Raw genomic sequence first — 15197 nt, 5'->3', positions numbered from 1 at the left:
GATACCATATCCTTCAGTAACTGCCTAGGCTGTAGTTAATTCAGACACTGGGACTTCTGGAGAATAACAGAGGTGCCTCTCAAGGCACTTTCTCAATGGTAACTCAGTCAACTTCCTTATCGAAACAGCCTAGACACCAACTTTCCTTTAATACTTAGAGATGTTCCCAATAACTGAAAATCAGAGGTAAAAAACACAGAGGAATTAGAAGTCTTCTTCTGACAGAAGCCATATAACACCACTGCCACTTGGCCAACTTGCTGTAAGTGATTTCACTGTGATGCTGTTCAGCACAAGCAGAAGTTGGATGCTCTCTCTCTCAAAAAAAAAAAAAAAAAAAAAGCTGTATTTTTTTAGTTCTGTGAGTACAGATGGCAAATAAGAGGATTAACACAATTTCAAATAATCTTTTCAAATCAAGGCACATTCTATATATGGAAAACATTTTCAAGAATTACTTAGATACATTGCTTGAGGCATGTGGTAAGATTATCCACTGCTCTTTGTGCTTTCTTCCACACTTCAACAAGCTTTGTCAATAAATGAAAATGCAACTACATTCTCAACATCTCCAGATTTAAAGTGGCTAATGCCTTTAACAGTAGAATATCCAGAATGGATTTTATGTATTACTGTCTCTATAAGAACACGTATAAGATCCTTATGACAACAGCTACCTTTTGCCTAAGCTATCTCCATTCTCACCAGGCCACCATGATCTAACAATTAAAGCAGCAGTATATCAGTATGTGCCACAGGAGTAGCACTAATTAGTGGCACTGTACAGCACCACTGCAACCTGACTTACTGATTAGCCAGCTGACAAAGGTCCAATAAATTACGGACTTCTTATAGCTCTTCAAAAACACACACACAAAAAAAGGGAACAGTCTAAGCTGAAGCAGCAAGCTTTTTTAGCCAATGTCCAAAATATGTATTGAATAATTCATTCTGTTAGTCCACAGCATCAATTAGGTCCAACCATCAATTAGGTTCTTAATCAGTCTGCTTGATTGCACAGGGGTTTTATTAAAAATGAGAATATTTTTCACCTTGAGTTGCAATAAATAAATGATATCATCATTGGATTCATGGTTACTGTGATTGGTCTTTAGTGTGATAGCCTAAAAAACAAAATATAGACTTTTGAATCACTCCACTATAAAACTGATAACTGATAAAATAATGTTATTCTAAACTTGAAATTTAAAAACTCAAGATTTTTAATACATAAATTCCTGCTGACCATTATCTGGTTCCTTTAAAAGTAATCTCCTTATTGAGGAAGATGGTCAGGAAAAGCAGGTTGGGAGGTTGAAGGGAAGAAATCCTTGGACAAGGAATGCTCCATAGCATTTAAAGAAGCACCACAGCTGACCAGCAATGAAAGTAGCTGAAGATGAAGGGATGGTAAGACGGACCATTGCAAAGCTTAAACCACTATGTGTTAGAGGAAGAATAAATAAATAAATAAATAAATAAATGAAGGATAACTTCATAACACATTCCACTGGTTTATACCTGATTTCCCAGGAAGAACTGATAAGAAATGAAAAATGGAAGAAAGACACGATTAGTTTACAGAAAATTCTCTACATGGCTCTAGAACACATGCAAACTAACACATCAGACATTCTAAATAAAGTATCTAGTTCAGAGATGAACAGGTAACTAGCTACCCGAAGACTGAACACTGAAGAACATTCAAAGCCTTTCTTTCCTTCCACTGCTGTTTCTGTGGTGTTTAAAAATCATCAGCAAGCACTTAGTAACTCCTAGCCAAACACTGCATCTGAAATTGTTCTAGCTATTGAATCTATGGGTGGCAGACTTTCTCTACTTGAGTTTTTTCTCTGTGATTGAAAATTGTTCAGCAGTTATCTAACATATTTCTTGTACTTCTTCAGAAGAAAAAGTGCACTCCATAAAATAAGTGATCAAACCCGCTTTTCTCAAAGATTTTTGAAGTGCAACACAATACTACAGGAAAGTATTTGTCATTGTTTCTATCATACTAGTAGAAAACCAGCTACAGTCTAAATACTTTGGGTATCCAGAAAAAAAAGACTGCATCTTAAGAAGACGTTGTATGCATGCATGTATGTACGCAGTCAGCTTTTAAAAATTCCCAATACACTGAAAATAGTTCCTGTACGTTCACTGAAAAATACACAGAGGCATTTTCCATACTTTTAGTCTGTATGTTCTAAAAAACAACAACATATAAAAGTGAGATGAGTTCACAATAAGAAAACAAGTAATCGTTCTAAATTTCCTGTAAATTACTATAGCCTATATCCTTGCAGAACCATGTCACAGGAAGAATCTTCAAGCTCAAAGAACTAAGAAGGTCCCTAGGAGACTTACCCTGTACTTGTTATCCCCAATCTGTTCCACTTGAAACCGTTTTGCACATTTGCATTTAGCTACTTGTCTTGTAACCTGCAAATGAATGCCACTGTATTAGTACTGATAATACTATCCTTTAATAGATTAATATTACTGCTAAATTTAAATTTAAAATTACTGCTTTAAATTATATAGGTGGAAAACAAAATTGAAAAATGTGATGCTAGTAGAATAGGCTGTTATCACATAAAATGGAGAATGTACCTCATCTTCAATTTTGTCAGCATCTGTGAGAGGCTTGTAAGCATCCTTGTTTGGATGAAGAGCTGCTACAAACTCATAATAATCAATATATCCATCACCATCTCTATCAAAAATGTCTGCAACAGCACTCATTTCAAGTCGGCTTGTTGGGAATTCTGTAAGACAAGAATGACAGAAGCAAAGTTGGTTTTTCAATGTCATGAATATTGACAAAGCCATGAATGGCTTTATCACAAACCTTAAAGCTTTTTCAGGCACTGGGTGATGATGCTCATTTAAAAAAAAAAAAAAAAAAAAAAAAAAAAAAAAGTCCAGTGACTTTCAAAAAAGTATAGGAATCATTTTGAAGAAAAGACAGGATCGCCAATGTTACCTAGGTAAAAATGAATATGACAGTGATACTAAGGCATGTCTTGAATAGAGAAAACAGTGCACAGATTAAACTGTGCACTTTAACATGTTAACCTTCAAAGCGCATAAAGTATCACAGATTAACAAGATAAAATGTTAGCAAGGAAAGGTCAAGCAAGAATTTCAATGCTAATTAAATTCGGAATGCAAGGCCTTCCCACTTCAGAAACATGCATGGTGTGTTGTGAAATCCTTCTTTGGAACAAGTTCACTACAGCAGATTATCAACTCATACAGAGATTCTCTATGAAATGGTCAAAGAAAATTTCAGGATGGTGAACAAGAATGAAATAATGAGTATTTAGCAGTAGCAAGTTGGTATCAACTGAGTTAAATGAGTAGGCAATTTAACAGCTTGGTAGTAACAGATTTTTTCTTCCTCAGCTTCTGTCATCTGAAATTATTCCACGATGGCAAATACTTTAATTAAAATATCAAAATCACATGAATTGTTTTTGAAAATTATCTGTAAGTTTTATAAAGTATGTTTTACTATTATGAATAATCAATGAAAAGTGATTAAACATTGAAATACCTAGGGAACTGTGGAAATGATAGTCATAGTCTAGTAAACTACTAATTAACCAGTACTATAAATGCGACATTTGTAGTCTGATCCACAAGGGTAAAGAGTTCCTAGGAACAGAAATAGTTTCTAGAATCTAGAAATATTTAAAGTAAAATAATTACAGCTAAAGTTAATGATGATTAGTAACTTACTTCAAGAAGAAACTCCGACCTTCTGACACAATCAACCACACAGTGCATACTCTTATAGACAGTAAGACTTAATGAGATACTTCAAGTTCATCGTTTAATTAATTTCAAAACTTACTTGAAGAAAGAATTCCATCAATAAACTCCTGCCTTGTTATTTTTCCATCCTGATCTTTATCAATCCTCCTGAAGAAGTCCATTACACGAGACTTCTTATGGTTCATCCATCGCATATATTTTTTCCTCCAAATATCAAAATCAAAGTTGGCAAATTCTCTCAGCTTAATCAAGAAGAACAGAGAAAGAATATTTTTCAGTTGAAATCAACAGATTCAGAAAATCAAAAAGAGACATCATGTGCATTCTTTTAAATAGTTTGTTCTTTAAAATGTTAACTCAGATCCTCAAGAATCTTTTATCTCCTCACATTTAAAATGAAAATGACTACTTTCAAAGCATATGGTTATGTTTTCAGTTAGCTGTATCATACGACAAATACAGAACGTTTAGAGCATAGCCAATTTAACCTTGGTTAAAGAAAATTATGCAAAGAGTATATGTATTCTGTGCAGCCCGTTGCTGACCTCTTCAAGTCTGTCCAAGGCATCATTGAGTTTTCTTCTTCTTTCCAAGGCCAGAAGCCAGACTTGCTGCCATTTGCTGACTAAAAGGTTGACCCGTGGATTCTTGGTTTCAATTTGTGCCTGGGCTGCTGATGGATATAAGCCTGGTGTGGGGGAACGCTTTCCTGTTAAAACACAATAAAATGCGTAAATCTTACCCAGTTCAAACAAAACAAACATACACACAAAGGGTACTTAGCCTTCCTAAAACCACTCCTTGTAACAAATAATGAGCTCAAATCCTGATATGATTTCAACCAATGAGATTTTAATTTTTCTTTATTTTTTATTTTTTAGCATTGCTGGGGAAGGACCACATGGTGGTTTAAGTACTCAACTCTTCTCTAGCCCAAAGCAGCCAGTAGTGGCTGCACTAGTGAAACTTCACAGATTACATCAAATCTTTGCAAGTCTCTGATAGAGAATTAAGAAGTAATCAGTCTGATTTTTTAAGCAGGTTCCATACAGCACCCATACACTGGGTAAATATATCTAAAATACAATACACAGTTTCCTCACTTAAGATTCACTTTCCATTCAACTTTGCTTATCATAAGATTTCTACCTGGATCCATAGAGTTTTTTGGACCTAAAGAGCAACATTTTGTCTCAGCATCTTTATTTAAAAGAAGTTGTTTGCACTTTCAAATAATTACAGGTTGGCAGAAACACTGCGAGCACCCTCTTGGCAGCTTAGTAGCACGGGAAAGTCTGTAAACTATAAAAGTAAATATTCAAGAAATGTGGGTCAAAATTTAAGAACAGATGTCTGTTACAGGAAGTTACTTCACAATGAAAAATACAGGAGATTTAGACAAATCACTCAAGAGAGAATTTCACCCTATTTACTGGACTGTTCTGCTGTTAATCAAACTTACTAGGTTATTAGTAATCTGTTTTCTTCATAGACAGACCAATGGTGTGTATGACCTACCCAAAACAGTTCATTACTTACTTCCTGCTCTCCCCTTATCAAGGACAGGAATATGAGATTGTACAGGAGTGGGTTCAAGTGCCTTCCTTTTATAGGTCTTTGTTACTTTATCCACATCAGGTTGTTTTCTGGTCATTTCCTCCATGAATGTCTGCAATCAGGTAGAGGTGGTTTTAATTAACAATACGCAGAAGTGATGCTAAGAATGTAAGACACATACAATAGCAAAACATGCCAAAGTTACAAGACCAACACAGAAAGACTGTAATAATGCCAATCTCACAAAACAGGCAGAGATAAAATAGAGGCTTCTGTATGTAAAAAAAAAAACAACAAAAAAAAACCCCAAAAACAAATAAACCCCCACAAAACAGAAGTATAAGCTTTTAGGACCACAATGGCCCAGCTCTGAAAGGAAGCCTAAATTTGAAAACAGTTTATGAAACTCCTTTACGCCTTAGGTGTGTATGGTGAGGAGGTGTACCATCAGACTTTTGACTCAGGTGTTCTTTACTGTCCAGAGAACATCTCAGAAATGACACAGTGCTGGTGTTTTAGCTGAGATAAGCTTACGAGCATTCACCACACCTGTAGCTCCCTCTTGTTCTTCACAAACATTTTTTTAGATATCCATCAATAAAGCCAGACAGCAACACTAATACTATCACCTATTTTATGTGGTTATTATCACCCCTTTCTCTAGGAGGAGTTTGCTTCTGGAACAGTATAGGACTAAATTTTTGATTAATTTTTTTTTCATAACTATGTTGAATAAACTGAAGGCATACTGTATACACAGTAAAGGCCCAATTAACCATCTGAAAAATGATTCAGTGATTAAGAGAAAATAGCTAAAGGACTGACACTTGATTACAAAGCTTAGCTGAGATGTGGGCGTCTGTTTGAACATGTAGGACATACATGACACTTAGCATGCCTTACCTGATGTTCAGCTATAAGTGCTTTAACCTCCTCAATCTCCTGGGGGATAACCTCTTTATCTTTTTCAGTAAGTGTAGTCTCTGCCCACTGCAACCAGGATAGCAAGGCTTCCAGCAATTCCTGGTTAGCAATAAGTCCAGCCAGAGCTCCAGCCAGTCTCTGTTGATGTTGTTTGGCCCAAGCTAATACCTTAATAAAAGAAGCAACACATCAACATATGCAAATGTGAAATTCTTCAAGACGTATTTAGAATTGTCCTGCTAACTGCAAACAGCTTCTGCCCAGCCCTATTTATACTGAATATCAAAGGTGCAAGATGTAGAGGCCAAGGACTAACTGTGCTGGGCACTAAGTGGAACTTCCAGTTCAACCACATTTTTTCACAGACACTCAGGATTACATACTATTAAATGCAGAAAACAGCACAGTTGAGCAACAGACTAAGAACATGATCAGACCATACATCTAAGCTGGTAAATCATACAGGATTTGGGGTCTGTCTTTTTCCTGGACACTCCTGAAGCCATAATTTGCTAACACTAGTATTTGTTTTTCTTTTAAACTTCATATACACACAAAAAATACTTCAGCAATTGAAACTCAGTTATAGTCACTTCACTAATTTAGAAACCCCCTAGATTAATTACATGTTGCACTTAAATCTTTTGTAATGCAATTAGAAAATGCTTCAAGTTTGCCTTGCAGTTTTTCCCAAGTTTTACATTTCTCTCCTTGGAAACTATTAGCTTTCCTAATATGGGAGATGTCAGGCACTATTTCCTTTAATACACACAAACAAAGAAGCCTGACCATCTGCTTTAGTTCTCAAAGTTCTGTAAGTTTTAAAATAAAGCCTAGGGAAGCATGGTATTCACATTCATCACTGTGGATATTTTAAATGTTTAGTTCTTAACAGCTGGAATATTTCCTTTCAGTACAACTACCATGTTAGTTGTTATCTGTGTTCCAATCAAAGATGAACTGTTGCAAAGAAGATGGCTTGAGATATACTGACCTCTTCAAACCTTGCTCTGATAATTGTTATCCAATGCTTAATGGTGGTGATGGAGTCTGGATGGCAGATAGCCAGGATAGCTTCTCCCATACCTGTTGCTTTATTCAGTTCTCCTTTTTTCTCTTCCAGTTTCTTCATGAACTCCTAAATCAGAGATAACAATTTCAACTAGATGTTGGCAAAAGTTGAAAGAGAAATCTGAATAATTTCTGCATGACCTAGAATGTCACAAGCCTCTGGATCAATCAAAGTCTAAACAGATTCAACTGGTCAGAGGAAAAAAAAAAGGGGGGGGGGGGAGGGAGGGAAGCAAGTTTTGTTTGTCTGAAAATAGTTAACAATCTTTCGAAAAACTCCTCCACATAAAGTAGTAAATGAAGCTTTAAAATCTTTACCCTAGCATGTGGCTTCCATATAGCCCACCATGCTGTAAGTACTGGAAATTCACATCCCCTTATTCAAAAGGAAAGAAAATAATGCCATTTTAGCAGTGTTGTAGATCAGCCATGCAACGGTTGGATTCATTACTGGCAACATTTCAGAAGACTTCGTTTGCCTGTCAGTTACAGTAATTCTTCATAATAAATTATCAGGCTCCTAACAGAGGCTGGAGATGTCCAACTATAATTACATGCTCAGACAAGATGACAGAGGGTTTCAGGAGCAGCTACACTAAACCAGCACAAACATAAAGCTTCAGCAGCAGAGGGGGAGACTCAGAGAGAACAGAAACAGAGACTGCTAATTAAGCTGCTGTTTTCGGAGGTTCTGCCATGTGGGAAAAGTCTTCTAAAACCAAAAGGATGTTTACAGCTTTGAGCATCTAAGTTCATAGCCACTGATGTTCCTCGGGAGTCTGGCAGAAGGAAGGGTGGCAAGATTGGAACTGAACTGAGAGTGGAAAGCCAGAAACCTAAACTTTTTCTATTTGTTCTACATATATATATATATATATATATATATATATATATTTAATTACTTTATTGGTTTTACAATTCTACCTATTTTTTTCTGTCTATATATGTCTACACCTTGTGTGAACTGGTATGTCTTAGTGAGATGGAAACGATGGAAACTGTCAACGTCTCCCAGTGCATAGTGGAATTGGGGTGTTTTTTTGGTTGTTTTTTTTTAAAAAACACTTTACAATCCCTAACTGAGCTACAAAACTGAACCATGTCTCTGAAAATTTAACTCTTCTTCCCTCCCTCCACTAAGGGTTATCCTAGATTACAAAAATTAAAGATCATCCAAGTAAGATCTTAGACAGTTCAATGTCAACAGAATATTGTAAAAACAGGTTCTACAAATCATAATTACATTATCCTGTGCCTCTACAAATTAAATACGAACATATTATGAAACAGAAGTACAAAAAAAAGTCTATTGTACCTTGTTCTAAAGGCCTGGAATAGGTAGGCTGTGTATATACTGAGATTAATTACTAATTATTTTTAACTATAGTTTAATGACAGGGTTTAAGTCTCAATCATGACACTAGTCCCCTCATAAGACCCTGCCAGTTCCTGTAGTATTACAGCTCAAAACGGTTTTGGAAAGGTTGAGGTGGGCTGCAGTGGCCAAGGTGAGCTGCAGTGACAGATTATCGTGAAAGAAACAAGAGCCAGGAGGAAAAGAAGCAATGACAATGCTTGTTTCCATTGCCCAGCTTTTGATCTCACGATCTAGATCTGTCTGTATTTCTACTATTTGGCCTTTAAAATGAAAATGGTGGCAGTAGAATATGTTCTAAACTCTATTCAACAATTTTAAGCATGATTTAGCAAATTTAAACATCTAACACCAAGGTTGTGTTGTTCTAGTGAGTATTCTGCATGCTACTATTCCCAAATTCAATTTAATCAAGATGATTTTCCTTTTTTAACTGTAAATTTTTGTTGCAACTTTCTTCAGGGTGAAGAATACCATAACAACATTGGCAATTTTATTTTTACATTACATTCTTTATACTACTGTCACTGCACTTATACGGAGTTTTGCATGGGCCTAGACATGCTTGTATGTAGACTCCTTGTTGTAGAGGGAAAATAGGAGCTTAAAGATTTTTAATTAGACTCTTGACCTAGCTATTGCTCCATTTCACTACTGCAAAATCAGTTTGTAATCTCGTATTTGCAATACCTAAGGCACTGCAGCATTTCAGTACCCAATGTGCATGAAACATGAGGCATGCTGTTCCACCATGACAGAAAGTTAATGCATGACATCATTCCACTGACATTTACAAATGACCTCGAAAGTATATGGTGGTTAGCTCAGTGATGCTAAGACGACACACTTTTGTTATTTTAACTGCCTGTGTGATAACTGTCAGATATTTTTCCAGCATATATTAATCTGTTTCTAAATGTTTACAGCAACTTTCTACTTGCCCATTGTTTTCTTAGTAAGCCAAAATGACTCAAACAACAACTCAGCGTAAGTATGGTTACAAAATTGTCAAATTCATTAAAGGTCTAACTTCGACATAGAAACAGTCGCAAAAACAAATCCTGGATGCTAAACAGAATCACAGAATAACCCAAGTTGGAAGGGATGATAATGATCCTCAAGTCCAACTCCTGGCTGCACACAGAATATGATTACATGAGATAGACCTTGCCTCCTTTTCCTTGTAACAGATATCTTAGAACAAAGAGGACCCTCTTCACTTTCTTGCTTACCCTGTGCTGATCTATCAGTGTACGCAAGGCCTCTTCATCATCTGGAAGGACACCGTGGAAACGAAGAGCCTGCTCTGCCTCTGCCAGCCACTCCAAAAGGACGTGAACAACAGAGTGGAATTCCTCTGCCTGTTACAATACAAAAAGTCATGGGCACGGATGAAGGGACCTGACAGACAGACTGCAGCTTACACAAGCAGACTGAGCCCAGATTTGGAGCCATTAATCACGCAGCAGTACTGGCACATTAACTTTCCATTAAAAAGTCAATGATATACAGTATTACATTTTCATAACCGTAAAAATATCTCATGCTTCCCAAAAACTTATAGGAAGCCTAAAAGCCCAGTCATGCTTTTAGCCATCTGATTTATAGTGTATTTGCAGCTTAGTTGAGAATGTCATGCCTTTATGCTGACAAATTACACAGGCGATGCTCTTGTGGACCAGCTGGAGAAATGAGAACTGTATTTTCTGCATTGCCTACATCACTGGTTAAGCAAAATCAACTGAGAGCCCATTGGTGACTGACCTTTCCATGATTGTTAAAAAAAAGAAAGTTCCACCTTTAGGCACAGTCATATTCAGACACATTTAGTGTTGAAGTAACTCAGAATTTTTCCTGCTGAGAGACCGAAGAGCTGGATGAACACAGCACCCTGGGAATAGCAGGGCAGAAATTTTATAGGCAGTGGATATACTGCTATTGCTAGAGCTCCAATCAAGCATCAGCCTGAAATAGTATGCCTTCACAGAGCTGTTCACTGTATTTCAGTTTTACAATCAATACAGATGGACCTATTAATTCAGGACTGGTACTAGCCAATACTGACATAGTCTCTTGTAGTTCCTGAGTGTACTCATCACAACTCAATTTCTTTCTGTAATTGTGTCAATGTAAAAATGGTTCTAGTACACAAATGTACTTCTTTTTAATAAGGCACAAAGAGTGTAAATATGATTACAATCTTCAGCTTCCTGAAACGGGAGTGAATGCAGTTCCTAACCACTCTTCATGCTCATCTGTAACTTCAGTGATTCCCTTAGATGGCAATGTTTTTGAAACATTTGATTAGTATTTGTAGTATAGTAAAAATGCTAAGAGGTACCATTTATATATTGTTGTAAAGGGACAAAGAAAAGGTAAACTGCATGAACAAGAAAACTAATATTTTCAAACAAAATTAAATGAAATTTAGTGAGATGAAGTGAAAATAAAATTTAATTTCTGTCAACTAGACTATATGGTATGTCCTCTACTTCTCACATAGGACATGTAGCATCAGTATCAGTCTTTTACCTGTCGGAGAGCCTGCTCAAGTCGTGTTTGCTTGGATACTGACAGGGCACAAACTGTCTCCCAGCGTGTGCTCAGCTCCTGCATCTGTACTTTGACCCAGGACGAGTCATCACGACTGCCCTCTATAAGCTCTCTGGCAGAGCGCTTCAGAGCCTGAACACTGCTTGTTCTTTTTCCCAGCTCCTTCTGGAAAACCTAGGTACCACCAAATATGTTTGAAATGTTTAATTCATTAAGGCATAATAATACAAACAATAACTGAAAAACAACTGGTTATAAAAAGAAATACAAATATGAATTTAGTTCAGTACAGGATAACTGAATATGATGCAAGACACACAAGTCCTGCTCATTAGATTTCATATGAAGATATTTACACTCCACTCTATCCTAATAAGACTGGGATATAATAGGAAAATGTCAGGCAGATCCTGAGAACACCCCCCGTCCTGATGCAATGCATGGGATATGCAGCAAACTTACCACACTGGCTTTAATGTGCTTGGTTGCCACAGCACAAGAAGATCAGACAGATAAAACATTAACAATCAAGGAGAAGGTTTAAAACCATAAACCTAAAACTAAAAGCTGAGAATCTGGTTGTAGATCTCATTACATATTCATATATTTATGAGAATACTTTCACATTCATGGGAAGAATGAGCTCCACTTACGTGAAGAAAATCCTCTTAAAATATGGTAACTGCAGCATATCATGCAGCTGATTATGACACAATTGTGATACACGACGGGACTTCAGAAGCAATTTGAGCACATTCTGGGCTAATTTTTATAGATAACTTCTGTTTCGAAATACTTTTTTCTTCAAGAGGACAAAGTCTTCTTCTCACCAAGCAGTCACCGGATACTTGTAGAAGAGCAACTCTGATGTGTGTAGACTTCACAATCCCAGTAACTTCATCAGCTGTCCCCTCTGACATACTGACAGGAACTGCAGTTCAGAGGCATGGCCCTAGATCCCCTACTTGCTCCCATCTCCAAGAACACTTGATTGAAAAAATACTGCAGCAAATGTAGGGTTCCTGGGCCTTAGTCTAGCTCTGTAACTCTGCACCATGACTTAAGCACTGCAACTGCTCTTCTCCACAAATTTACAGCAGCTCTGCAGGGTTGAAATATTCAATGCTTTTCTTTTCATAAAGGCTGCTGTAGTCACAGCAACTGCACTGGACATTTGGTTAGCAGATGTACTGAATAAAATCCTGTCTTTACCTCCGCTAAAGTTTTACAGTAAAATCATTTTTGACACCTCTTCCCATACGCACATATTCATAAATGCTAATCTGTGATGCTTGACACGATACTCATAAATACACAAGATAGCAGCATTAAATCAAATATCTGGCAGCTAATTGGTGCCAATTAGTTATTAGCAGTTTTTTTTTCTTCCAAGTCTGTTTTATAGCATTTTCCATTGTCAACAACATGTAGATGTTATAAAAATATTCCATGCTTCTAATATTACAGAATAGCCAAATAATGAGATAGAACTAAAATGCTACACTTAGGAGCAGTCTAGCAATTAAAAAAGATGAAAGTTTTTGAAATTACCTTGTGATTGTCAATCAAGTTCATCACTAAATCAATGTCACCATGCACTGGCTGATCTTCTGCTAGCTGAGGTTCAATTTTGTACAACCAATCAATGAGAGCTTGTAGAGCATCAGTAAATTGTCCTGAAAATAACAGGGCTTCCTCCAGTTTATTTTGTCTTTGGAAGTGAAATGAACACAAGAAGAAGAATAAATTTAGTTAAAAATCATTCCTTTTGAGAAAATACACTTTAAGAAAACATTTTCAGCATTAAATAGTAACCACCAAGAGCTTTAAATCGGTGTTCTCCTTTTTAAATGGGGGGAGGAAGGGATGGGGAAGAGGGGATACTGAAATACACAGTGGGATGAACACAATTCTTTTCTGAGCTCTGAACAGTCAAGGAGTACATGTTTTGCCATCTCTGAAGTAGGTGACCTTCTTCTTGCTTCCCTAAGCTATTCTTAGACATAGACTCCTGGAGAAGACATTGGAGATTCCACTCAAGTAGGAATTTACCAATGAAGTTAATTGAGCAACCCAGTCCATTTGCATTGACCAGCACAAAGCACTTTCTCCAAATAAATGAGGGCTGCTCATCTGCCCCTCCCACCTGGTCTTAAACGGCAAAACAAGCCACTCTGGTTTTACTTCTGCACAACAGAAGCCAAAACAGAAGAACTCTCATAAGCCTTCTTCTCAGCTGTTGAATAATTGGATTGGTTTTTTTTGGTTTTCTTTTTGTTTGTTTGGTTTTTTTTTACCTTTCTACTGATTTTCCACAAATTGTGTCCCATTTATCCCTTAGTTCACTCAGCATGTCATCAAGCTTCAAATTGTCATCAGCCAAGGTGGTTTTCTCTTTCAAGGAGCGTCCAGTCCTGTTTGTGGTGTCATATACAGAATGTTTGGCACCAAGAGATTTCTGGAATTCCTGTGAACGTAGAAGAAAAATACGTACATAGCATCAAATGCTTATAGATCACAGTGAACTAATCTTTGTCAAACTATTTGCAATGTAAATAGTAAATATTGTGGCAAGAAGATTCTAAGCATACTATAATTTTTTTTTAGTTTGTTAGCATAGATAAAATCACATGGAACTTGACACTAACAGAGGCTGTGCCTTTTATCCCTCTCTGGGAACAGAAGCAGTTCTACACCTACAGGAATGATTTGGGAAATTTCTTCTTCAGTGAGTGATGATTTCCATCCTGCCTTAGTTCCTATATCCCACATTTCAGCCAGAGGCTGCCCAAGAAACAGAAAAATGTGAAAGGACTACTAGTTTGGGAGCCATTAAACCAAACACTCTTTACACTACATTTTAAGATTTCCAACTAGCGTAGAGCACCCCAGAGGCTACAAAGATCATTCTTTTTTAGCTCACTGTGGTCAAAATGAGAGATTTCCATCCATAAGAATTTAACCCCTCTTAAGACTAAAACCTGCTACAGGAGGCAAGAATTGTGTGCCAAAAGCATACAGATTTAGGTATGAGAAGCAGCCAGATGACATTTCAATAAACACAGGCAAAAGTAACAATAGCAAAAACGTAACTGTAACCCAGGGACTTTGGAAAGATAAAGGTGACAAAGCAGCTGCATTTGCCTGCCCACAGTGACAACTCCTTTGCCAAGGAGCTTTTGGAAGCTTTGCATAGAACAGAAGAACACACAGAAACAGAGCTCATCTTGAAATAGCAGAGATGTAAACAGAATTACAGGGCAAATAATTAAATAAATGAACACTGATAAAGGATTCAATCAGTCCTGCACAGCAGCTTTTGAATGACAGTAATGCTTAAAGTGTTTTATTTCATATCTCCATGAACTGTCAGTAGAAAAACAGTTAAATAAAATAAAACAAATAATAATTAAAAAACAGTCTTGTATATCCAGAATTGAGTATTCTGTCAGAAAAAAATACCAGAGAATACCTGTCAAAAAACAGTTTTTGCTCATTGTTTTCTGAAATGGAAGTTTCAGTTGTCTCTCAGAGCAATGTTTAATATAATAAAATCTGTTGTGGAAATAATTATCAGTTAAAATTCATAATTCCTCAGGGCACATAAAAACTGCAAAGATTCTACACGGTCCTACCAGCACAAGCACAACTGCTCAGCTCCAGCTTGCAAGCTGCTCCCAGCTGGTGTGCACCAGGCTCGGCCCTGGTAGCTTATGACTCCTTCACCAACTTTCCCATGTGTTCACAGAGTCATTAACATTTTTTAGATGGCAATCAAAGCCAGGTGGAGTGGAAGCATGCGTGAAATAAAAAGAAGTAGGCACTGGGTTGTGCCACAGAAACTGCCTGCTTCACCAAAAGTGACTCAAGGTTCCAGATATCTTGCACTGCACTGTCCTGGTTTTCTGGTTATTTTAGGAATCAGAGGGAACTGGAG

General features: G+C 36.9%; 1 protein-coding gene across 6 annotated transcripts in view; it reads right to left on the bottom strand.

The window, feature by feature from the left end:
• Window positions 1–15197, bottom strand: part of DST (dystonin) — a gene marked incomplete at both ends in the record, with an annotated part of 293792 nt that overhangs the window by 10021 nt on the left and 268574 nt on the right. For 5 of the 6 annotated variants that reach the window (XM_079550071.1, XM_079550072.1, XM_079550074.1 and 2 more), the window contains 12 exons: window positions 1522–1539; window positions 2368–2442; window positions 2614–2768; window positions 3860–4022; window positions 4326–4489; window positions 5320–5449; window positions 6241–6429; window positions 7256–7399; window positions 9940–10068; window positions 11240–11434; window positions 12812–12971; window positions 13558–13727. In XM_079550071.1, coding sequence (XP_079406197.1) covers window positions 1522–1539; window positions 2368–2442; window positions 2614–2768; window positions 3860–4022; window positions 4326–4489; window positions 5320–5449; window positions 6241–6429; window positions 7256–7399; window positions 9940–10068; window positions 11240–11434; window positions 12812–12971; window positions 13558–13727 — 1692 coding nt within the window. The remainder of the gene's footprint in view (window positions 1–1521; window positions 1540–2367; window positions 2443–2613; window positions 2769–3859; window positions 4023–4325; window positions 4490–5319; window positions 5450–6240; window positions 6430–7255; window positions 7400–9939; window positions 10069–11239; window positions 11435–12811; window positions 12972–13557; window positions 13728–15197) is intronic. The other variant, XM_079550073.1, reaches the window with a different exon arrangement.

The sequence above is a fragment of the Tetrao urogallus genome (genome assembly GCF_951394365.1).
Source record: "Tetrao urogallus genome assembly, chromosome: 2".
NCBI lineage: Eukaryota > Metazoa > Chordata > Aves > Galliformes > Phasianidae > Tetrao > Tetrao urogallus.
The sequence above is the reverse complement of the archived record's forward strand: the minus strand, read 5'-3'. Positions and strand labels throughout refer to the sequence as shown.